Here is a 24,586-nt window from a genome sequence, read left to right on the forward strand (position 1 = left end):
GTGTAAAATTATGGTATAAATTAAGTGAGGGCATAAAAATAGAAATAGAATTGAGTTGTTTAAACATAAATATAAATGCATGTGTCAAGTAAGATATAGGCAAGAACAAACTTGACTAATCAAACAGAACATTTTGGGTGTGGGGTATGAATGTTCATATTCTGTAATAATTCTTTATTATAATACTTTTTGATATATTAAAATAATACCCCATGCGTAGATATTGGCTGCAAATTAATGTTTGAAATATGATGTCATTGGGTAGGACTAGATAAATCTAATTCTTCCTACTCCATTCAAGTAAGAAAGTTGAGTAGCATTTTCTTGTATATGTATGAAATTATGTGTTGATATATCAACTGCTTTTACAAAAAAAATGTTGCTCTGTTTTGTAAGTGGATAATACTTTTTTATTATTCTTTCATGTTTAATAACTATATTTTTATCTCAACTTAAAATAAAAAGAGATTTAAACACACTCTAAATACACTGTCGTCTAATTTATCTTATAACCTTTAAAAGTTAAGTAAAAACGAGAAAAAGTGTGACAGAAAAGACAAGTTTAAATCGGAGGCCGGAAACGGAAGTCAAAACTTCAGCTTTGAGACCCGCCTTCGTTTCTTTTAAACCAATCGTTATAGGGCGTCCTACTCCCCGGCCATTGAGCAACTAGTAATACTTCGGTGCAGGCCTTCAGTCAGAATCAGGTAGTACAGTGCGTGCTCTATAGTGCGACGGTACATTAGGTCTTATTAAAACTAAACAATGCCATATGCTAATCAGCCGACGGTGAAAATCACGGAACTGACAGATGAAAATGTAAAGTTCGTCATAGAGAACACAGATTTGGCGTAAGTATTTATTTGTTCTTCTATTCAAATAGTGGCGGCCATTTTTCTTAGTACTTCAGTGAAATAAAAATATCTGCAATGAGTGAATGAATGGGTCGTCTTGTAACTATGAAAATGCCCGGTAACGTTTTAATGCTATGCAAAATTCCTTTTAAGATGCTGCTCTGTGCACAGAGCGAGTTTTGACTCTCAATAATTGTCGGTTGACGAAGGCAAGAAACTACATCAATGTTTCATAGTACCACTAGTTTGACGCTATACGAGTAAGAAACATTAATTTTCTTTCGAGCCAAAGTACGTTTTTCTTGCTAAAGCATCTCATTTTCCTTTTTACAGGGTCGCTAATTCCATCCGCCGTGTGTTTATGTCAGAGGTTCCAACAATTGGTAAAATAACTTTGATTCTTTGGACTTGACTACTACTCTGTTTGGTATTGAGATAAAAATACAGTTGTTGGTAAATACGCACAACTATTAAACTATGTGAATTAATTTCGCTCTACACTAGAAACTGACCATTGTTCAGTCCTAAATGAGACTCTATGCTAGCCTTGTCCAAAGACTGCGGTCAAGTGAGCCGTCATTCGTTCATCTGTTGTTCAGCCAGCAGCGCTTTTGAGCGCCTCGTCTTCTCCTACTTCAAAGACATCACAAACCGCCTGCTGGACCCCCTGCAGTTCGCTTACAGAGCCAAGAGATCTGTAGACGATGCTGTAAACATGGCCCTCAACTTCATCCTTTAGCATCTGGACTCTCCTATGCCAGCATCCTGTTTGTAGACATCAGCTCTGCCCTCAACACAATAGTTCCATCCTTGCACACTGACAAACTCTCCCTGCTGAATGTGCCTGACTCCATCTGCAGGTGGATCATAGACTTCCTCACCCACAGTATGTGAGGCTGGAGAAGCTTGTCTCTGATTCCCGGACCATTAGCATGGGATTCGCCCAAGGCTGTGTCCTTTCTCCCCTGTTCTTCTCCTTGTACACAAACGGCTGCAAATCTAGACATAAGTCTGTCAAACTTCTGTTTGCTGATGACACCACCCTCATTAACCTACAGGAGGGACATAGCCAGTCTGGTGTCATTGTGCAATGCTTACAACATGGAGTTCAATGCTCTGCAGACAGATGAGAGATGAGAGTGGACTTCAGAAAGGACCCAGCCCCCCTCCCCGCTGTCATCTTCTGGGGAGTCCTTCCAATTCCTGGGCATCAACATCAGCCAGGACCTCAAGTGGGAGCAGAACATCAGCTCCATCCCCACGAAGGCTCAGCAGAGGATGTACTTCCTGAGGCAGCTGAAGAAGTCCCACCTCCCTGCACAGATGTTAGTGAACATCTACACTGCCATTATTGAATCCATTCTCACAATCTCCATCACAGTCTGGTTAGCTGCGGCCAGAGACAAGGCCAAGCTGCAGCGTGTCATACACTCTGCGTGAAGGTGATTGGTTGCCACCTCCCGTCTCTCCAGGAGCTGCACATCTCCAGGATTGTAGCCAACCCCTCTCACCCAGAACATGAACACTTTCAGCCCCTACCCTCTGGCAAGAGGCTCCGATTCATCAGGACTAGGACCTAGGAAGAACAGCTTCTTCCCCACTGCAGTCAGCCTGTTGAACTGTGCCCCAGCACAGCATAAGTAAAAGCATAAGTGAGACCAGCTTGGAAGCATTACCGTCATTCTGCCGTGTATTAAAGATTAACATTTCACAAAACCTCTTAACTAACTAATTGAATGTTGCATTACTTTACTCTGCTGCAGCCATTGACTGGATCCAGATTGATGCAAATTCCTCAGTACTGCACGATGAATTCATTGCCCATAGAGTTGGTATGTATCAGAGCATGTGTAAGTAGCCTCTCCATATATTGTGGTGGTAGCAACTGGTTTTAACAAGGTTGCCAATGTGCCCTTTACCCTGATTCTTGTGTTGTCAGGTCTCATTCCTCTCACAAGTGATGACATTGTGGACAAAATGCAGTATTCCAGGGTAAGTGTAATCATCTGAGTGACCTGAGGGGATAGTAAAATAGTATTTGTTGGTTTGGTGCTCAGGCCTTAGCATTTTTATACGTATTTAACTGGCTTCTACTTCCTCCAGGACTGTACCTGTGATGATTTCTGTCCAGAATGTTCTGTGGAATTGACTTTGGATGTTCGATGCACTGAAGACCAGACACGTCACGTCACCTCGCGAGACCTTTTGTCCAACAACCCCAGAGTCATCCCAGTGAGTCCTGTCTTGATTTCTAAAAGTCTGTAAGTGGAAGCAGAGGAAAAGCTGATGTGCTTTATTTTGGCTTGCAGGTGACTTCCAGGAGTCGAGACAATGACCCCAATGACTATGTTGAACAAGATGGTGAGCAAAATACTTGGCTTATGTTGAAAGAACAACATTGGTTGTTGAAGTCCCTATCTTAAACCTGTTATTGGGTGTTTTCCATAATAGTGTCTGTTATTTATGTTTCCCTGTTAATCTTTGCTTCAATCTTTTGTCATTTACTGACCCAACACAGACATTTTGCTCGTGAAGCTTCGTAAAGGTCAGGAACTGCGGCTCAGGGCGTATGCCAAGAAAGGATTTGGGAAGGAGCACGCCAAGTGGAACCCGACAGCTGGGGTGTCATTTGAATACGACCCAGACAATGCACTGAGGCACACAGTTTATCCACGACCTGAGGAATGGTGCGGTATCTATAAGATCTAAATGTTTATCATAAAATCACATCTTATCACACCAGAGCATACTACTTGTACATATGCCCTGTGTAAAGTGAAGCCTCTCATGTGCAGGCCAAAGAGTGAGTACTCAGAGATTGAGGAGGATGAAATTCAGGCTCCCTATGACCCCAATGGCAAACCAGAAAGGTGAGGAATAAATAAAACAAAATTTATAATACTGTTCTGTCAGAGCTACAGACTGACTTCCCATTCTCTAAGGTTCTACTACAATGTGGAGTCCTGTGGTTCTCTGCGACCAGAAACAATTGTGATGTCAGCACTGGCTGTCCTGAAGAAGAAACTCAGTGACCTACAGACCCAACTGAGCCACGAAATCCAGAGCGATGTGCTCACTATCAACTGAGGATGTCGCATTAGCACATTAGGACTCACCTGCATATGGCTTTGTTATGATAGCAGGGCTGGGTTTAGAATTACCATCTGCATATTGCTTATCTTACAGTAGTTTAAAACCAAGCTATATGTGCTAAGTCAAGGTCAGTGTGTAGAAGAACGGTGCGTCCCAGAATGATACAAATGTAGATTTGCTGCTTTCTGTGTAAACTTACTTTGTTTATTTTACTTTTTATATAAATTTTTATTAAACATATTTGGCTCTGAAGTCTTCAATTACTGTAGTCCTTTGTTTGAGATGATAAATATTATTTATGTACTCTAGTGTGGCTATATAATGTAGTATATGTCTGCAAACAGGTATTAGTCATAATTACATTTAATTTCTCTATATATCAACATGTATATTTTGTGTTCATTATGTCCTAAAAACAGGAGGTTTGGATCATTATTTCTGCTTTAAGTATGTGATTCACTCTGTAGCTCAGAGAATTTACTCTCTAAACAGCAAAGTATGTTTAATTTAGCACAACACTGCATTAGTAGTTATGTCAGGTGTATATTTTGAGAATATAATTAATTTTATATAAAAACCTTTTGTTCTACCATCCATATTGATATTAGCATTTTCAGTAAGAAAAAAAACTGAAGCAATCAAAGTGTTGAAAGAGTTGTTGCGCTGTTTCATTTAGGACCCACAATCCTTAGTGCAGTTAAAAACACGTAAACGGTCACGTGGTATTTTCATTGAGTCGGAAATGAAAGTTCGCTAGCACCAGAAGTGGAGCTCAGCTGAACGGTATGGAAATGATTTGGTTTTACTCTGTGTCGTCAGTGTGTCAACACATATATGGTGCTGTGACATGAACTGTTGAACTGTCAATGTAGCTTTACTTGTGGACAGGTTATTAGATCAGGCTTTATCGTCATGGCCTATAATCTCACTACTAAACTCACACGCTAATAGTTAGCTTCTAAATAAGCGTACGCGGAACTTGCCGAATTAAACCGGATGTATGATGCCTTCACCTTCAAAATATCCACAGAAAAGACCATAGCGTGACAAAAGAAGTATGGCATTTTGTTAAACGCTGTCTAGAGCTATTTAATTGTTTTTTATTAAATAATAATTAGCTATGTGTACATTAGTCATAACAAATAGAAGGAAAGCTTAATTTGCTGGTAGACGTTTATTTTGAAAACAATGAAGATTCAATGCTTTCTTTGTTTAGCTTGGTAGTAAATCACACAATACCTGGACCATCTTCCGTGTTTAGGTTTCATGCGAAACAGTCAAGGGTATTTAAAAACGAGGACAATGGAGCTATTTTGCAGGCGACAATTCAACCTTTATGTTAAGTTTGATAAGCAAAACTAGTCGGCCACCGTCGGTTAAGCGTAGGGTCACTGAAGGATGCGACGCGCGTTTGTTGTGGCAATTTTAGCGTTTATTAGCAGGTCACAGCACCGTTAGATTAACAAAAATCCTAATATATGGTGGCAGATTGTGTTCAGGCCAGATGGCCAGGTCATCGCCGTCTCGTCTCAGGCTGTCACAACAGTCACCTTGGTGCTGCAGCAGGAAATGTCACACTGCTAGTGGTGCTGAGATGAAGCTTCATGTGGGTGTCGAAGCACTGAAAGGCTTAATCTCCTGAAGCCTCGTTTAAGAGCTGATTTCACTCTACATCTAGTAGGAAGACTTTGCTTAGCCGTGTTTCACAGAGTGACTGTTACAAAGCAGCAGAGGCTGGTGCTGGGACTAATGACCTTTATTAGTGATGTTACAAATTAACATTACTTTGTTTCAATACAGAAACATGTGGCAGTTAATGTGTGATTGATGAGGGAATTCTGCTGTAACAAGTCTTACAGCCACTGTTGTAATTAATACTAAGGAAGATGAGATAAAGTTTATTCCTCCCTCCAGTGGGGAAATTCAGTAATGAAGGATGGGCTTTTACTTACTGTCTGATTTTCATTCTCATGAACTATGTGGTTGTACTGTAATGTGGATGAGATCTTCTTGCTGTATGTCATTGCGATGAGGCATAGTCAGCACGTCACCTCAGCAAAAGGAAAGAACACATGGCAATGAAAAACAAAATAAACTTATCCTCTATAGTGTAGTAAGTCATTAGATTAGAAACTTATTGGCAGAAATAAGTTAAAGGGGACCCATCATGCAAAATTCACTTTTTAGACCATCTGGAGTGTTCCTATGACTCTATGGGCCACATTTACACACACTGAGCACAGTAGAAGTGCATTTCCTCCTTTTCCATATTTTGCAGTTTTCTCCAAGCAAGGGGTCAAAGCAAGTCCAGTTCTAAAACCTCCTCTCCCCAACGTGACGTTACATGAGGGGAGACTCCTCCCGGGAATTCCTAAACCACTACCCCCACGATAATACGGAACCAAAACTGGACTTCCGCCATTATTCCCCCACTCACGTTAAGTCCAGCTCCGTTCTTGGGTGTCCCACAGCAAAACTTAGTCAGTCTACTAACATATCAACACGTGAGGACATTTGTATGTATGTGGACTTTCATCTTAGACTGTTTCGACAACGAGGGTGCTACAATGCTGGGTTTGCTTCACGGCTCTTGTTGAAGAAAGAATCTTTTCCTACAGTCCATCATCCACACACTGTGGTAAGTACATGCTTGATACTTATTATGTCTTAATATATTAGTTTGTCTGTTTCAAAATGTATTAACCCACATATGTGAGGAAAGTTTGCTAACGTCTACAGCCAGAGAGCGGTCAGTGTTGAAATGTGCTGCTGTGGGTTGCTGCAATCACACACACCTGGTGGGGAACATCTAATAGCTATCTGCCTTCGAGCGGCTACAGGCAGGGAGCAGTGGATCGAGCTTTTGTCCTATTGAAATGTGCTGCTGTGAGTTCCTGTAACTACACACATGTGCGGGGAAAGCTAGTGGCATGCTAATGGATACAAACAAAGGATGGTCACCCAGACCGCCTGATCGGTCTGGGTCTCACTAGCTGTAATCGTGTTTCACTCCTATATTTTCTATAGCTGTTAGCCCTTAGTGCGCCATTAGCTCGCCGTTATCAGCTACACAGACAACTAATTGTGCTAATGTCGTGTTGCAGTTACTGCTAACAACTGCAGCCACACAGAGAGCGAAGCCGCAAGGTTACCCACAGATTTCACCCAGGTGAAATTGTGTGATATAAGGCAGCTTCACTGCTGCTCGTATTTGTGTTGCGTTAGCTGTTAGCGCGCAGTTAGCTCTGAACTCCAGAGCTAACAGCTGGGTGATCAGTACAATAGGAAATTTTAGATGAACTGTCTGAATGTCTGTTATTACCTTGTGATTTGTCACAGACTAAATTGACTTGTGATTTGGGGTTATGTCATTGTTATATCAAATTCTAACATGTATGGTAACTGTGTTGTGTTCCAAGATTAATTGCTGATTAGTAACATCTCAATAAGTGCTGCCTATCTGGTCAGTTACCTATAGCTTGTGTAACATAGCCAATTTTTTTGTAGGACCATAACAATAATACAATTTAATGTAACATTGTCTTTTCCTATACTGTAGGGGGGGGCACATCCCAGTTACCCACAGGCAAGGAGGTTGTCAGACAGAGCAATCACTGCAGACTGTTGGTACACAGACATCTGCTGCCCAGCTCAGGAGTGAAGGTATGTACGTATGTATCTATGTATCTATGTTACCAACAGTAAGATCATTTCTTAGGCAATAGAAGATTCTAATTTTAATTGGTATAGACTGTTTAGATTTTATATTTTAATTGTTACAACTATGTTTATATGTTTTACATTTCACTAATCTACAATTCTGATTGCAGTACCTTTGTTTTGATGAGGTGATGGTGAGGACAGCCACAGCCTCCATCTGGTAGAGGACTGCTTCTGCTCAGTCTTCCAAATAGTGATGAGAACAAGAATCACCACATCTCCCTGGTCATCTGTCTACAACTACACCTGTCCTGCTGCAGAAACAAATCTCCAACATAACTAAGTTTTCCACCTACCCAGGATATGGTCTGTTTACCCTACTTCTATCCAGCAAAGCACTTCCACTGAAAGGCCCTGCAAACGCTTCTGTCCTCAACCCCCCAGGCTTCTCAATTCACTCGGTAACCTATACAGTGGATGATAGAAGATAACAGTTTCTTGCATTTACTGGTTGAAATAAAGTTGGCTTTGGCCATTACACATTTCACTAAACTCTGTTTTTATGAGGGTAGAATACTTTTATTCATGAAAACATAGTATTAACGTAACATGTTTTTCTCTTTCTCATATGATAAGCTATAAAGGTGAACCAACAATAAGAAAAATAGCATGTGTACATATAAATAAACATTCTTAATGAGTATTGCACAGACAAAAACACATTTCTACTAAAATGGTAAATGAGTTATTCCACAGGTGGTCTAAATCCCACGTACAGTGTTTTATCCATGAAACTCTGCCCTAATCTACACACCACGCATGAAGAAATGACAACTCAGATTCTTCACTCCAGTAATCCTCAGCACCAGCTCACTAGCCTCTATAAACTAGATACCTGTAACAACTTCAGATACAGAGACATATTACTGTCAGGTTTATCAAGAATGATCAAAAGAAACATTTCTATTAGTTATATAGTAGTACTTGGCTCCTAAAATCGACACAAATTGACTCATCATATTGGATATATCAATCATTACTAAAAGCAGTAAAAACACATTTGGTCAACATAGAATTTTAACTAATGCTGTGTTTGTTCCCAGGTATGTCATGCAGTGATTATTCTGAATATTAAAGCAATTTTTAATTTTAGAGCAGCAGCGCAAGCAAGACAAAAAGCGTGAAATGTATTTCAGCTGTGCTCCCAAATGTTTTTATTTGTATAATGTAGGCTAAAGCAGTGTTTTCTATTAACAAGAGTTTTCCAGGTAAGTCCCGTTATAAATATTTAGGCTGCATAGCATAGGCCATTTAGCATAAGTGTTAGCATTAGCAACCGCTAGTCGCTTTGAAAATTATGTAAATCTAATGATGTGACATTACCATTGAGACACATCCACCCAGTCGAAGTGTAATGGCTTTAACATCCTCCTCTCTTCCAGCTTCAGGGTCAGGTTTAGGATCAAACAAATGTGCTTGGACTCTACTATGGAAAGAACTGAACGCTATTAATGCTCTCCAGAGTGCTCTCCAGTCCGTGGTGTTGTCTTCTTCTTTGGAGAATAACGGTAGCTTACATGCTTAATGTTGCACTATCGCCACCAATCGTATCCTAACCCCGTGAGGGCTAAAAAAAGGCATTTGCACAGAGGTGTGGTGAGCAGCATCACTTGTGACACGCCCCTAAAAACAACTCGTTCGAGGGTGAATGAAAACCACACATTAACAGAGGCTGTGTGGATGATCTACAGGGTTTTATAGAATGAAAACTTACTCTTTATGGAGATATTGAAGTCCAATATTCTTTAGTGTCAAGCCATTGGAAATGACTCGGTGAGATTCCAGAGAAAATTAGGTCTCATTTTCCATTAGTCCTATGATACTTACAGTAGGGTAACAACACAAGCTCTGAACTCGGGCATGCACATGTACACAATCCTCAAAGCTTTAGTGTCATAGTAACATCACCACACACTACTGTACGTGTTGGGGTCTTGTACATCTTTTGTTGGTATCGAGATGTGGTTGAGCAGGTTGCTTAAAATGTTCTGCTCTTCTGATAATGCATTGCATGCATTGTAACACTGTGTGTCTGTCATTATGTGTTAGAGCTGTGATGTCATGGCAGCTGCCAGTTTAAGCAGACCTGGCGGTGCCCACAACACTGACAAGTCTCAGTTGATCTTAAAAGGTAATTTTTTTTTCTTTAGACAACTCTTTAACAAATCTGACAGAATGTGAGAGGTCCAACCTTAAACACTCGCTTTCAGTCTTTAGTTATGACTGAGAACTAACAGTTAGGGTTGATTTATTCCTGGCAATCGTTGGCTACATATAGAAAACAAACACTCTAATGCTACTTCAGACCAAATGCTGTGTTCTTAGTGTAAATCCTGCTCTAACAGCCCTTTAGATTTTGTGCAGGTTTAAAAGAGTCTCTACTCAACATAATGTGTAAAGTAAGGTAAAGTAAATGCTGGGAACTATCTTTTCCACTGTACTGTGGGATGCTAGCATTCTGTACAGCATTAATGGTCGTAAGCTCAGGTTTCTGTATTTCAGTGATGGGTTTCTAATCATCTTTTGAGAGCAGAGCTCTATGGCACAGACAAACGAGTGAAACATGTTCAGTTTTAATAGACATCATGGTTTAGATGCACATTGTTTCTGCGTCTCCTTCAAGCCTTGTATCTTCCATCTTCCTCCTACACACACACACCAGTCACACATGTTCTGCCTTTTTTATTTTGATTCTGATTTGACTTCTCCTAGTTCTCCTGTTAAAAAGTCAACTGTATAAGTTGACATTCTTCCTTCACCATTTCTGCACCTGATTAGTCATATTTGTTGCCATGTCTTTGAATTCAGAGGTCATTAGCCTGTCTCAGAAGAATCCTGTGAAATGGTGCTTCAGGGCAAACACAATAGCTTCTATAATTGACACATGTTCTAAAAATGATTTATTGCTGACTTGTTCAAGGCTTCGCCAAATAAGCTCAAACAGTGGAGTGGGTACTAATACTGTTTTCACACTAACATTAAGAAGCCAGAGACTATGAAGAAGTTTAATGAAGCTGGCTTATATGACATTGACTTATTGTCAGCACTTGCACACCATGACTCATTGAGGAAATTAATGTTCAATTGCTAGAATAAGCAGATTTACAATAGAAGCTGTGTGGTGTAGGGACTGAAGGTCTTGGATTTATAACATCCATGATTGACCCCCATATGGCTGCAGATGTGATTGTTTCTACTTCCACTAGAGGGTGATGTTTATTTGTCTGTTCTTGGCCTTTTATAACTACATCCCCCAATATACTTATTCCAAGCTCATGTCCAGTTTATTTTTGTGTCCATTTATATGCTACACACCTTCTAATTAAGTAGTTCTTCTGATTTTTTTCTACAGTGTATATTAACACTGAAGACATAAAAAACAACACACAAAATTGACTTAATGATCTTTCATAAACGAGGACCCTACTTGATGATCAGATAGCACTATGTATGCTCAAATGTGATGAGAAGGTGGTTTGTTGCTGCACAATCTTGAAGTACTGTAGGCATAATTAAGTGTTCTTCTTTATCTGTCTTCTTTTTTTTTACATTAAAAGTGTTTGATTTAATCATTCTGTTCAGCCGTGTAATGTGAAGTATTGTGAGGCTCAACTGCTATCTGTAAACCATCCTTGGTGGTAAAGATGTCACCATATGTCTGCAATGGTGTAAACAGGGGCTACTTTAAGGAAAAAAGGTCAAAGTAAAAAACTCACTTTTTGCCTGACCATGTTGATTAGATAAGGTCAAATGAATTACCTTCTGTTTGCAGATGGCCTTATTAGCAGATTGCATTCACTGCAACACTTACGTCATGGTCAAAACAACCAGTGTCTCGTTCTGTCCCTCTTCACTTGCACATTCTATTGTATTTAGTTACATTTTTGTGTGTTTGTGTGTGCACCTGCACAGTGGTTTCGGCCAAGCCCCAGTCGCCCAAGCTGCAAAACCGTCACTTTCGGCTCAGCTCCTTCGTTGAGGTGACTGCAGACGGCCTCACCAGTGAAACCAAAAAGACAGGCAAACGCAGTGGACATCTCGAGCTGCAGTGGAATGAAGACCTAACCCTGTGAGAACTGACTCTGTTGTTTATTGTTCTATTGTAAATGACTCAACTAGTAATCTAATATTGATGCTAAATAAAATCACACATTATTTTACCAATACCTTACAGTAAAGTAAGCAGGGCTCCCAAGTTGAATGTAGTCGTGCAAACCTTACTGTGTCTGTGTGGCTTCTGCTGTTTTTGCGTTATTGATGTTTCTTTGTGTTTTACAGTAATGTGACGCCTCAGAGTCGACTGGATCTGAAGCTGTGGAGCTGCCACACTCTGAGGAAGGAGCTCCTGGGCAGCGCCACCATAGACCTGTTGGACACACTGCGCACATGTGATGGGAAAAGTGAGGACAGAATAAAACATTTTAATGTACATTCTCCCCCACAGCATTTAGTAGCGCATAGGTTAATTTAAGTTTAACACCCAAGAAATTACAGTGGGAAAACCAAACTGTGTCATCTGCATAGCAATAAAAATTTATAGTGTTTCAAATTAACCTAGTAAAGTAAAGTAGTAGAGTAAATTTGAATTAAAGTCAATTATTTAAGAATATAAAATTCACTCACAAATGTCTAATTTAAAACATGGAACATTTCTTGCTGGTGTAGTACCAATACATTTATTCTGAAATAAATATATATGCTCTTGCGTATGTATTCTTAATAAAGTCTGTATTCCTAATTTAAATCTAAATTCAAAAATTAGAAAAAAAAACCAATAAAGTGACCTGATAAACAAAAGGAGAGGTGACCAGAAAGACTGTTTTTATGTGTAGGGTTGCAGTTTGTAGTTGTAAATAATGTAAAATACTGTACTGTAATCGTGACCTCAGATTTACGTGGCACATCACAATGTAATTTAATTTGGGGGCTCATATAAGAAAACTGTTTTCATAACAGACAAGTATTACTGTAGGACTAATTCTGGGGTATATACCGCTCTACCCCACTCTGCTACGCTAAATGCTGCAAAATTCATTAAGCACTGCTTTTTACTGCAGCAAATAAATAAAAAAACATATTGTGAAATCAACCAGAGTTTCTCAAGACACTTATTGTGTCATTCTTTAGTGGACAGTCACACATCTGTTCACTCCCTGAAAGGTTTCTCTGTGTGTGTATAAAGAAATGTCTATGTATAATACTGTAGAACCAGTGGCCCAGAGACTCTCCTGCTTCTGAGGCTACTAGAAGGTAAAACATTGCAGTTTGACGTCTTCTATGGTTTCAGCTACTCATCCTCTGTCCGTCTCTCTGTCACCCCTCCTTCCCCTCTAGTGGAGAATGTACAGCTGAGTTTGGCGTTGCAGACGGAGAACAAAGGCACTGTTGTAGCAGGAGGCGAGCTCAACGTCTGTCTGGACGGCATGGTTGTTGATCTGGGCTCGCTGCCCAACAGCAACACGGCAGTAGAGAGTGAGTTCCTCCTTCACAGCACACACGTGTGCAGACAGTGTCAGTGCCGAAGGCAGTCACACATGAATGTACGGAGGAAGCGTGTGCACTACAGCTATCACTCCCTCACTAAGGAAAAAACAGGGACACTAAGACCCCAGAGGTTAAAAGGGAGAAAAGAACAAAGAACAGGACGAGTGTGGGGTCAGAACAAGTCACTTCTCATAACTTTACTCACAACATTTTGGAATACTCTGCGTTCTTCCCATAGGCTCTGGTCATCAGCTTTTAAGGTTAATATAAAAGATGCCGATTTCAATAACCAGTAACTCAAAGAAACTGAGAGAGACGTGCAGACATACACAGACATTCACTGTGTTCAGTCAGAATGTCCGGCACAGACAAAAGGGTCACATTGCTCATTGCTCCTGTAATGATCTCCCCTTTCATCTAGTTGCACCTGGAGACTGTAGTTCTGAAATTGAGCAGCACAAGCAGAATGATGGTTACACAGTGTGTGTGTGTGTGTGTGTGTGTGTATATGTATGTATATATATATATACATACATATATGGCTTTAAGGAATGTTATGAATGAACTGAGGTTCTGATGCACCTTGTTCACGCTAGATCGCTAGATCGGTTATATTTTTTTCTTAAAAACTGTTTCATATTTAGAATATTTAAAAATGGGGAAAGGAGACATTTTCTCAGCTTCCCCACAACAATGACTAAATGTATGACTTTTTCTTGCCTAGTACCTGCATGATGTGAAATGTCACATACAAACTTTCTTGCACTGTTTGAGCCTCATTCGCTGCTCATTTTCTGACCTTTTGCCTCCTAGTCATAGTGTTGACAATTTTATTCCATTGCAAAAACTTTTCTTTAATGCTTCCCTATTCAAGTCTTAAAGCTAGGGTGAATTTATCAGAGATTTAAGCCTTGTAACTGAAGTCATGTCAGTGCATCTATCCCATGTACTGCGTACACACAAAATCAAAAAAGGCTTTTGATAGAGTGTTACAGAGCCTACAGTGTGTTCTGAGTACAGAGCCACCAGTAAGAGTCGAGACTTGACAGCACAGCCTGTATAAACCTGGCTCTTTGTACTGTGACGATTTAAAGGCAGGTTAAGAGGTTGTGTGTGAGCATGCTGATGTGCCACATAGGACAGAACATTCCTTTAAAAGCAATAGGGAGGTAGAGGATGAATACCTAAACCCAACCTTACTGTACCCGAGCCCCTGAGTCTGGTTTGCAAAGGAACTTGGAGATTGTGTTTAGGTTTTTGATACAGATTAGAGTACATCTAATTTATGGGAAGAATGGAGAATTAAACATCTACTATTTGAACGGTGATGCGACCTGTAGATGTTCCTCTGAGTTGAGCAAGAAGGAGTTTGGCTGTGACAGTTTTGGGCTGTGGGGCTGATTCTGCTTTAGGAGGTTGCAACTCTGAGTTTTGGCTGGTCCTCACTTCTTTGAAGGCCTGTTTGAGGGTTAAGATGTAATTTTAGGGATTAAGGGTTAGACGTATGCCTTTAGTTGTGATGGTTAGGGTTAGGGCAAGGGGCTAGGGAAGGCATTATGTCAGTGGAGGTCCTGACTTTGATGGAAGTACAAAGGTGTGTGTGTGTGTGCGTGTGTGTGTGAGCTTTAAATGAAAAGAAAAGAGGTTGGTGAACACAGGAGTTAATTGTGCTCAATTGCAATTGTGCTTTGAAGTCTAGGTACATCAACTTAATATTTGAGGTCTTTGTGTGAGTTTTAGGGTTTCATGATTTGACCTAATTGTGTGTTTTTGTGCCTGAGTGGATGTGTTTTGAAATCTGCGTGTGTGTGTGTGTGTGTGTGTGTGTGTGTGTGTGTGTGTGTGTGTGTGTGTGTGTGTGTGTGTGTGTGTGTGTGTGTGTGTGTGTTACTACATGTGTATTGCCTGAATGTGAGAAGTCTCTAAAGGTGGACGTGTGGTTGCCTGTGGTGCTTTTAAGGTGCTCTGTGTTCTGCTGGAAGCACACCCCTGTCAGGAGGTTTTACTCATTTCCACTCCAGCTTTTCCTAAGACACACACACAAACAGCTGCTCACACACTCAATGGGTTTCATTCACCAGCACCCTAACATTTGAAGTGATACTGACTATAAACACTTTAAAAATATATATATTTCATAAAAAAATTATGTTCTAAAGACACCTGACGGTTTCTGTCCATCTATAGCAACTGCTAAACTATATCATGGTTTTTAGTGAAATTAATTTTAAATTTTTTAATAAGGCTGTCTCTGCTCTGGAAGTTTAATTGTATACATCTATTGTACCAGAGCATAATAATGAAGAGGGAGCAGTTGATGAACTCAACGACAGGCTACGACGCAATGGCTTCTCCTCAGGATGTCTGTTTACATTTCTGTATATTTAGTGGGTCCTTCACAAGAAGCCTTTTCATGGCCACAGAGCAGCATTCTGTGTCTGAGAGACCGCTTGTTTGCTTTACTTTAGATAGACATAACTGAGTGTAAATATCGATACCTTTACTAGTCATGGCTCCACATAGTAAGGTGCTGCCTTTGTGCCCATTTATAGGAGAAAGTAGTTTATTTTATTTTTTATGAAAAGCTTGGTACAGGCTTGTGGTTCAGAATGAGCATATAGTCACACATTCCCCTACTCCGCCAAGTCGGCATACCACCCCACACTCAACACGATGAATGAATGGTCTCTATTAAACCAACCACACGCTTGTCTGCAACCATGAGCCGAAGCATGTTTCATTTCCTACTCATTTTCTAGAAATCAGAACCAGTAACCCTCCTTAACATTATGGGAGATGGCTTAAAAAGAGGGTCACACATTATTAAAGCATCTTTCTAGAAATGTCCCATATCAGATTTACTGTAAATTCAAATATGAATCATATGTTCCTTTTGTTCAGAGCACATAAGCACAGCACACGAATATGTTTATCTCAGTTGGTTTCTGGCCCAACCTCCTCGCCACCTGTGTTTGAAAGTTGGTTATCTATTTATATACAATCTTAATGTTGTGTTTTTTCAGAAATCCTTCAGTCTGACAGACCCAACCTAAGGCGAACGCAGAGTGAGGAAGCTCCTAGTACAGCAGGATCTCACAGCAGGTCGATACACGCCAAGTGACACTGTTTAAATGATACTGACCAGTGATGCTGCAGTACGATGAACACCGTCTTTAATCCAGGATCTGTCTGTTTCATGTCTTTCTACTTCATTTCTGAATGATTAAATTGTTGTTGTTTGTTTTTTAGTGGAACGCTCGCCATGATAATGTCACCAATATGTTTCGCTGATGGGATAATGATCTGATACAAATTGTGTTTTTTTTTTTTAAACAAATTTACCCTTGAACTGATTGAATTATTCCACTGACAAGCAAATACACATGTACTATACATGCCCAGTTCAGTCTCAGCTGATTTAAATTTTCTTTATTCAATTTTAAGTATAAGCATTATTGCACAATAACTTTTTTAAAGTGCTATTTGCAAACATCTCTATGTGAAAATCAAACCCAGAGGCATAATTGTAACCAAAATGAATGAAACAGGGAAAGGAAAGAACTGAGTGAAGGAAGCTTAGTCAGCATGGTTGACTAAAGCACTTGTGTTATTCCCACTAGAGTGTGGTCTCAGATGTAGCTCTCATTGGCTACAATGCCGGTGGTATAAAAAGTAGGAGAACAGAGCCCTTCAGCAGGGTTGCAAGGGGTCAGATGTTATTTCCCTCCAAACATGGCTGGCACAGCATTAATACATTTCAGCCACAACCTAAACCCCCGTGAAGCAGTCAGCATCTCCATCTCCAGTTGTGTTTGAACTGATGCCACAGACAAAAAGAGGAGTCTGTGGACAACACTTACACATTTATAGGATGCAACTACTGTACATGCATACACCCGCCTGTCAGTGTCATGTGTTTCTTTCTTCCTCTACCGCCCCAAGTCTGCTCTTCTGTTGCTCATCCAAGCTTGGCTTCAGTATTCCTCAGTCCTAGGAGCCAAGCCAACACACTTTACCTTGTGAAAGGTTCTAATCAGAAAAGCAAAGTTATATTTTGTTTGTGGGAAATATGAGAGTCAGAATACTTTTCTTGTGGGATGGTTTTGCTCGTGTGTTCCCACAGAGGAGCAGCAGGTCTAAGCTGTACACTGATAGTATTTTGATGTTCTACCCCCCCCCCACCTTTTCACCTTATCGCCTTTACTTTCACTTTGTGCCGTCATGTGCTCCACATCCCATTCTCCCTGCCTGCAGGAATAATCGGCACTCGACAGGAGGTTCACAGGGCAGCTCGCCAGCATGCTCTAGAGGTTTCCTGACTAACAGGGATCTGACTGAAGAGATGGGCTCATCTGAACACTCTCTGTCCTTCAAGAGTCATGGAAGCCCAGTAAGCCATGCAGGTACACAAGAACTGCTCTCCTCCTGAACACAGTCTGACTCACAGTCCTGTCTTTTATATGACCTAGAGGTTTGTGTTGCTACACTAAATGAGGCCTGACTGGTGTGTTTACTAGAGCTGATTGTGATAACTGGAAGATTGCTACACTGGGAAAAATAACTGCATTATAGTGTCTTTGCTCCATATATTAGCATATGCATATGGAGTCAAGATATATTTTCCTATTACAGTAGCTCACAGTCTGCTGGGTTTGTTTTCACAGCTCACTAGCATGTAACCGTGTTTAGCAGCCAGCTTAGAAGGACCGACGTCAGACTTTGTCAGTGGTACAAGAACTGGAATTATTATGGCTGAGACATGAACAGTGGAGAAAACTATTGATCCTTAGTTGCTGGTTTGTCTATTTTGAGGTAACCCAGATATTAGCCAGAGCTGGAGAACCACGTTTGCTTCATGGTTTATCTCCGATGACCAATCCATACATTACTTATTCATCATGATATCCAGGAGGTATATTTTTTCAGGTCAAGGTCAGAATAGACTCTTAGATAGGAGCAGCACAGACTAACAGTTTGTGATCAGTACAGCAACTGTATATCTTGGAAATGTAAAGTGTCTTAAATACAGATTAAAAAAAGACCCCAGAATAAACAACCCTCCTGGACAGAAAGCCACAGAGCAGAGCTACTATTTGAGTTGATGGAACTGGGCCAGGTGGGCTCAAACCAACCCAAGTCAGCTCAAATACATATAGATTCACAAACAACAAGCAACAGATTTAGCTAATTTTTCATATTTTAGTGCTAAACCAATAATACCAATTTTGATATTCATTTATTTTTTGGTTTGCACTCAATACTTTGTAGCACCCGAACGGACCATCAGGCTGGAATGCTCACATCTCTTATCGCAATACTCTTCTATTGTATCTCACACTAAGAGTTCCCATCTAACGAGCTGGAGAGCAGTCACGGGAGTGTGACTCGTCACATGCCGCCTCCATCCTCACAGTCTGGCCGTTCCCCAGCCTCCAGCATCAGCGGCAGCAGCACCTCTCCTGGTCAGGATGCTCTGGATCCGGCCACACCAGTGGAGCCCAACCCCAGCGCCACCTCTGGGACAGAACAGACCACTAGTGACACTACAGCAGAGACCAGCACAGAGTCGCTCCCAGCAGGGTAAGTGAAACAGAAGGGTGAGTAGAGGAACAAATGTGTTTAGAACAGATTAGTTTTGGTGTTAGTCTCAGTACTTGTTTTTCTCCCTCTGTTTGTTAAGCTGGGAACAACGGGTGTTACCTCAAGGGCGTGTGTATTACGTTGACCACAATACCAAAACCACAACCTGGGAGAGACCACTGCCACCAGGGTAGGCGTGTTTATCTTTATACATTGTTCTTCAGCTGACTGTTACAACGTGCAGGTGTCTGATGGTATGGAAGTTGATGACTGCTCACATGGTTTATTTGTAATAATAATAATTTTATTTACCTTTTTGCCTTGTGACATACAGCTGGTACCAATAATCTTTGCGCTTAACAAACTGTGTATATAAAGCACTTAAGTGACTAAACACATCTTAAAAGTTCAATAATCTGAATTATATCGGAATCTCAGACCCTTTTTGAGGGTTGAGATGCAGGAGGATCCAATGTAAACATCTTCTAATTAATTTCAGACTTCCATTTTTCAGTAGTTTAAAACACATATAATAATAATAATAATAATAATAATAATGACAATAATAATTAATGAACAATTATGAACATGTAGTGAGTTTGGTTAATGTTTTGTATAGATTAGCAAGAAGACAAGACAAGCTGTAGAAAATATCAGTATACTGTTTTACTGCGTTGTTCTTGTTTTATGGATTTTAGTCTTAATCTACAGTGTAGACATTTATAGGTTTTGCTACCGTGTCTAAGAAAATAGACAGATACCGATACATTTACCAGTTTTCTGGATTATGTTCATTTGTTTCTGTCTCTAGATGTTTACTTTGAACAAATGTTGCATAACATGAAGACAAGAATTCTTGCTTTTTATTGGTTTGTTTTTTATTCTTCATGCACAGCATTACAAAGTAGTCAGCTGTGCCAGCCCAAGCCTTTTACAGGGTGGGTGGCCTGATATTTTGAGAGAAAGGTCCCCCACTTCTCCCCAAACTCTCCACCCTCAGCAACGAGAGCACAAGAACAAAAGTCTTTTCTCAGTGCCACATGTACTTCCATCCAGCACCGTGCTGGCTGCTGTGGCCCTTCAGAGGATCAATTAGCAGGCTAATACTTGGGTAGCATTCCAGAAGTACACACCAGAAACTGCTTTGAGGTTGGGAGGAAACTGAAATAATGAAAACCATCCAGAGCCTAACGGGATGGCTGAGTCACTCTGCTCTTTGTCAAATACAATGCAAAGTTTGTAAGTAGCGATGCTTCTTGTGCAAACAGTCTTTTGTTTGTTTTAAGTTGTAGCACATGTCCCTGTCATTTTCAGACTAAGTGTTGTATTTTGTCAGCACCCACTGTTTACTTTCCATTTAAATCACAGCAAAAACTTGTAAAATACGTACGTTTTAACCTTTTTCTTTCTAATGGTTTGTTTTGCTTTTACACAAAATGTGATCAGTGCTCAGGTAAATTTAATATAAGCAGAAACCTTTTCATAGGATGATCAGTTGGTCTTTACAAAATGAAGTTAACCCAGAATATGAATCTTTCCTCTGTTCTACTCTGTAGAAGGTGATCAGATCCTTTCCTCCATGAGTCCATTACAGACTTTTTTTCTTTTTTAAATGACAGTTGTGTAATAAAGTTTGTCACAGAACAGTGAGCTGCAACCTTTCTTTGCTTGCAGTGGCTGAGACTTTGAATGTTTCACACTGTCTAATAGAGAAACATAAAGATGGGCTGTATATGCTGCGGATGGGTCATAGTCATACACTTATTTTCAAGAAATAAATGGTAAGGAGTTAATGACATGACCAGTACAAAGAGTTAAAGTCAAATAGCAGAACTCAAGTGTAAGTTGACTGGTAGATAATCAGAAATTAGTTATACATCTGATAGCTTTAAGCTGTTTTAAAGCAGTTCTTCTCAAGTATTGTGGGCAGGTCCCTGGGGGGGCTCGGTGTGATGCCACGGGGATGCGTTTAACAGATTTCACATGTGATAAAAAGAAAGGCGGAAGTGTATGCAGCGCTTGGCTTCACTGTGACTATGGTAGGAAAGACCTTTTTTACTGTGTTTACTGTGTGTAAAAATGTTGGCAATGGACAGCATGAAGCCAAATAAATGAAGGTGTCACTTAAGGACATTACACCCCAATCACACTGAAAAGCTGCTTGAGTTTTAATGAATAAAGAATAATTATGTCAGTAATAATGAAAAAACAATATTAATAAAGTTATTCTATGTTTCTTTTTTTGTTATGCAGAGGTGTACTTATAACAATTTTATAGACAAATTATACCAGTTAGAGTTGCAGCGGAGAGTGGGGCAGGGGGACTGCATGAAATAATTACTAGGGGAGGCGTAAATGACTTAAAGACACAATGAACAAACCAAAGAGAGGTGTGTGTGTGTGCGCGCGCGTGCGCGTGCGCGCTTTTAGCATCTGTATCTCAAACCACCTCCAGACACCATGTCTCAAAGGACGGACACAGATGTCTGAGTAATGGCAGCCACATGCTTGTTGTCACTGGCATTATTGTGTTTTCTTGTTGTTGTAAAGAAAAGCAGGAATTGTCTTCAATAACATGTAGAAAAGTCCAAAACTATATCCGGAGTCTTTATCTCACAGGGTGTGAATGAAAAAGAAGATGAGTGCTTCCCAGTGTCTTCACATCTTCCTTCTTACTTGTTCCCACTCAGTCTCGCTCCTCTTCTTGTTTTCTTTTTCTTTTTCTCGTCTTTGTTTCTTTACTCCCAGTAGTGGACAGTAGCGTTTTAGTTCAGCCCCCCTCTTGATATGTCTAGTAGAGATGTTGTTGAAAGGCACAGCCTATTTTAACCCCAGTGTTTGTCTTGCATCAAGCTGGGAAAAACGAGTGGACCAGCGGGGCCGATTCTACTACGTGGACCATAACACCAGGACCACAACATGGCAAAGACCTACTGCAGAGTCAGTGCGGAACTACCAGCAGTGGCAGACCCAGCGTAGCCAGCTACAGGGGGCCATGCACCAGTTCAGCCAGCGTTTCCTTTACAAGGTAACTTCACTGGACAGGTTCAATGGTGTTGTTTCTGTTTTAAAGGCTAAGCTTAACAGTATCATGCCTTGACTCAAACAAAGGATCTGCCCAGGTGCCCTGGAGTCCAGACATAATTTTGTTTAGTGGTTACTGCAGCCGAATTCTCAGCTGTCACCCCTGTCCAGGTTGCCAGTCTACACGCACAGACCACAAGTCAAACACAAGAATAATTCTTGAAGCTGTTTTATCTTTATATCTGACTTAAACTGAGCTAATAATCTTTACTCAGTGGGACAGAGGCATAGAGGGTTGGTGTGAGCTGGTAACTTTCCCCCTCTGTGTTTGTGTGGGAAAAGCCAATAGGCAGGTCTGCCCTGCATGTTGATCGGACGCTGCTCAGTCTTGGAATGCCCACAGCCCTGATAGCAGCGACTAATTATAGCCCAGTGCCTGTGAACCAGGAAACACACACACGAACCAGCTCATGGTTTAAATGTGAATGCATACTCTAGCATCCCACCATCTGACTGAGTGTACATTCACTATAAAAAGTAGTGATATCAAAATATGTTAGAAATCATACGCCATCATCCTCTTTCTCTTTCATCCATCTATCTTTGACTGCTGATCTGCGACGGGGAACAACAGCAGTGTTTATTACAGTCACTTTATACTTCATATAAATTCACTTAATAGGTTAAGGTTTGACACACCATTGTCTGCAGTAGAAGTGTTAAAATACACATTGTCTTAACCAATAATCAAGAGTTGCTTTCGAGCTTCTCTTCATGCCTGCATGTTTTTGTTTGAGCAGATGTGGTCACAAGGTAACGTTTATGTAATGTCGAGGTCGGGTGCCACATTTTCTTTTGTAGCATAGAAGAAGAGGGTCAATAGGTCAGTTGTTGTCTTAAATGAAACAAACACACACTTAAACCAACAAAAACACATGGTCAACATCTGGTGTTGTATTAATCACAAACTGTCTAGCATACATGACACATCCACTAATGCGATTCAGTTACTATAAAAAAATATTGAGTTAGTTCTACAAAGCCAATGAGCAACAGTGGTTGAAAGTTAACCCGTATACTTTGACAAGGTACAGCAGAACGTCTAAGGAGGAGGTGTTACTGCTGTTTCTGGCCATCCACCCACTTTTTACTTCATCAGTACTAGTCTTTTGGGGTTTTTTTTTGTACATACTGTATCACCACCCCATCCATGTTCAGTATTGTCCTCCACTTTATGCATCTTGTGTCTTGCATCCATTCGTTTTTATTTAAAAAAAAACACCTCTCATCCACCTCTTCACTTCAAATCCTGAGCCCTTTCCTTTCACCTTCCCTCAATTGCTTCGTTATTCTTGCCTCACCCCTTCCCCCATTCATCGTCTGACCTGGTCCGTTCTCGCTGGAACAAGGACTCTTAACAACGCTACCTGAATCAGCCCTGTGTTTTATCACTCACAGCCCTGGGCAGAAAACACACACATCCACATGGGCCAGTCGTGTTTACACAAGGCCGTCAGTCACTGTGTTTCCAAGTGCTTTACTCAATGAAAGAACATAAGATAACATGAGTGCACTGATGCTGCTTCTGATAACTTTTTGCTATGATGAAAAGAAAACGTCTTCCAAAGCATAAGAGTGATTTATGTTTATTAAACAACAACCCAGTGTTTGTATTGTCAGTCCGTTTAAGCCTATTGTTCATGACACACAGTTCAAGGCGTCTTGTTATGCAGAGTGGAGGTTTGACATTGCCTATAGGTGTGACTGTCAAAAATGGATCACTTACAGTAGTTCAGATGAATGTGGAATGAAGGGCATGAAGAAATGGGACAGAAGAATTGGTTATGTTAGTAAACCTAAATCCTGACCTGGAGGTTTCAGGACTTTACATTTGGCTCCCTGTCGACGGGAGAAGCAAAGTCTGTGTAAAGATATACACGTGTGTCTCCAGCTGAAAAGGCCATTCTCACCTATGGTGCTTGGCCTTCGTGGCATACAACTTGTAGATCCGTAACACCGGAAATTTATTTCACTAGCTCCTGCCCAAATGCTGTTTTTCCCTCTTTTCCTCACTGGTTTTCTCAGCCTCTCTTTCCTTTTTCTCTCCCTCCGGCCTGCGGTGAAGCTGCTGAAAGAGCCGAGGAGGAGCTGAATGGTGAAAGCCAAGATGAAGTCATCATGTCTTTATATCATTATATTCCTTTTTACCTTTTTTAGTCACAGAAGCCCCATTAGGGTGGGGTTCGGGCGCATTGATTGGCTGTCACACACTAACACACCCTTTAACCCTGTTGTGTGCCCACTCTCGCTTCTCCATCAGGCCTGCTCCTTTCCTCTCTTTCAGAGTTTCCATGACAGAGCCGCATGAAATGGCCACAGTCACTACTTTTAGGAAAATGTAATGTAAAGTGTTGTTGACGTGCGCTGGATAATGCTCTGCTTTGTGACTCTTCTCTGGAAATAATTGTCATTTTGCTGCTGAGGAAAAAAAACACTTAAAGGCCAGGGCCTTCATCTACAAAATGAAAAACGATTTTGAATTAGTTCTTTGCATTGGAGAATGAAATTTGTTAAACCTGCTTTTAATCATGTAAAAGCGTATTGTGTGGCATAAGAACACAGCCTAAACCTACGGAAAAGCAAAATGACTGCGACTAACACAGCTTCAAAGCAGCACTGTCTAGAACAATAACCTAGTTGTTGTTGGTTACCTCTGTAGTGTTCTCTAAACTAACATGGACTCATCTCAAATTTTGTGACATAAACACGTAAACATGTTATTGGCAATAAACCAAACGTCAAATGCAAATTCTAAAGTATCTTTTCAGTTT

The 24,586-nt window shown here is 40.6% G+C and overlaps 2 protein-coding genes across 5 annotated transcripts in view; both read left to right on the forward strand.

The window, feature by feature from the left end:
- The first annotated feature begins 654 nt into the window (after positions 1-654).
- polr2c (RNA polymerase II subunit C) lies at positions 655-4,199 on the forward strand. The gene is made up of 9 exons (XM_029154664.3): positions 655-851; positions 1,188-1,237; positions 2,618-2,686; positions 2,794-2,846; positions 2,958-3,086; positions 3,164-3,215; positions 3,373-3,541; positions 3,650-3,724; positions 3,797-4,199. Exons 1-9 carry the CDS (start codon positions 766-768, stop codon positions 3,939-3,941), a joined length of 828 nt encoding a protein of 275 aa, XP_029010497.1. The 5' UTR covers positions 655-765; the 3' UTR covers positions 3,942-4,199.
- Positions 4,200-4,648: 449 nt separating this feature from the next.
- wwp2 (WW domain containing E3 ubiquitin protein ligase 2) overlaps positions 4,649-24,586 on the forward strand; it is a 36,813-nt gene continuing 16,875 nt past the window's right edge. Inside the window, exons 1-13 of one of the 4 annotated variants that reach the window (XM_055509589.1) lie at positions 4,649-4,730; positions 6,226-6,585; positions 7,507-7,610; positions 7,778-8,068; positions 9,717-9,798; positions 11,580-11,736; positions 11,946-12,067; positions 13,002-13,139; positions 16,175-16,253; positions 17,406-17,554; positions 18,494-18,731; positions 18,832-18,921; positions 21,585-21,759. In XM_055509589.1, the coding sequence (XP_055365564.1) occupies positions 9,729-9,798; positions 11,580-11,736; positions 11,946-12,067; positions 13,002-13,139; positions 16,175-16,253; positions 17,406-17,554; positions 18,494-18,731; positions 18,832-18,921; positions 21,585-21,759 (1,218 nt within the window). In that variant the 5' untranslated portion in view covers positions 4,649-4,730; positions 6,226-6,585; positions 7,507-7,610; positions 7,778-8,068; positions 9,717-9,728. Of the gene's footprint in view, positions 4,731-6,225; positions 6,586-7,506; positions 7,611-7,777; positions 8,069-8,100; positions 9,799-11,579; positions 11,737-11,945; positions 12,068-13,001; positions 13,140-16,174; positions 16,254-17,405; positions 17,555-18,493; positions 18,732-18,831; positions 18,922-21,584; positions 21,760-24,586 lie in introns of those variants that run through there. The other 3 variants (XM_055509590.1, XM_029153106.2, XM_055509591.1) reach the window with 3 other exon arrangements.

Source organism: Betta splendens, chromosome 6, assembly GCF_900634795.4.
Source record: "Betta splendens chromosome 6, fBetSpl5.4, whole genome shotgun sequence".
Classification (NCBI taxonomy): Eukaryota; Metazoa; Chordata; class Actinopteri; order Anabantiformes; family Osphronemidae; genus Betta; species Betta splendens.

Coding starts and splice junctions, on each gene's coding strand:
- polr2c (XM_029154664.3), top strand. CDS start 766: ATGCCATATGCTAATCAGCCGACGGTGAAAATCACGGAACTGACAGAT. Junction 852..1,187: donor ATAGAGAACACAGATTTGGC/GTAAGTATTTAT, acceptor TCCTTTTTACAG/GGTCGCTAATTCCATCCGCC. Junction 3,087..3,163: donor ACAACCCCAGAGTCATCCCA/GTGAGTCCTGTC, acceptor TTTGGCTTGCAG/GTGACTTCCAGGAGTCGAGA.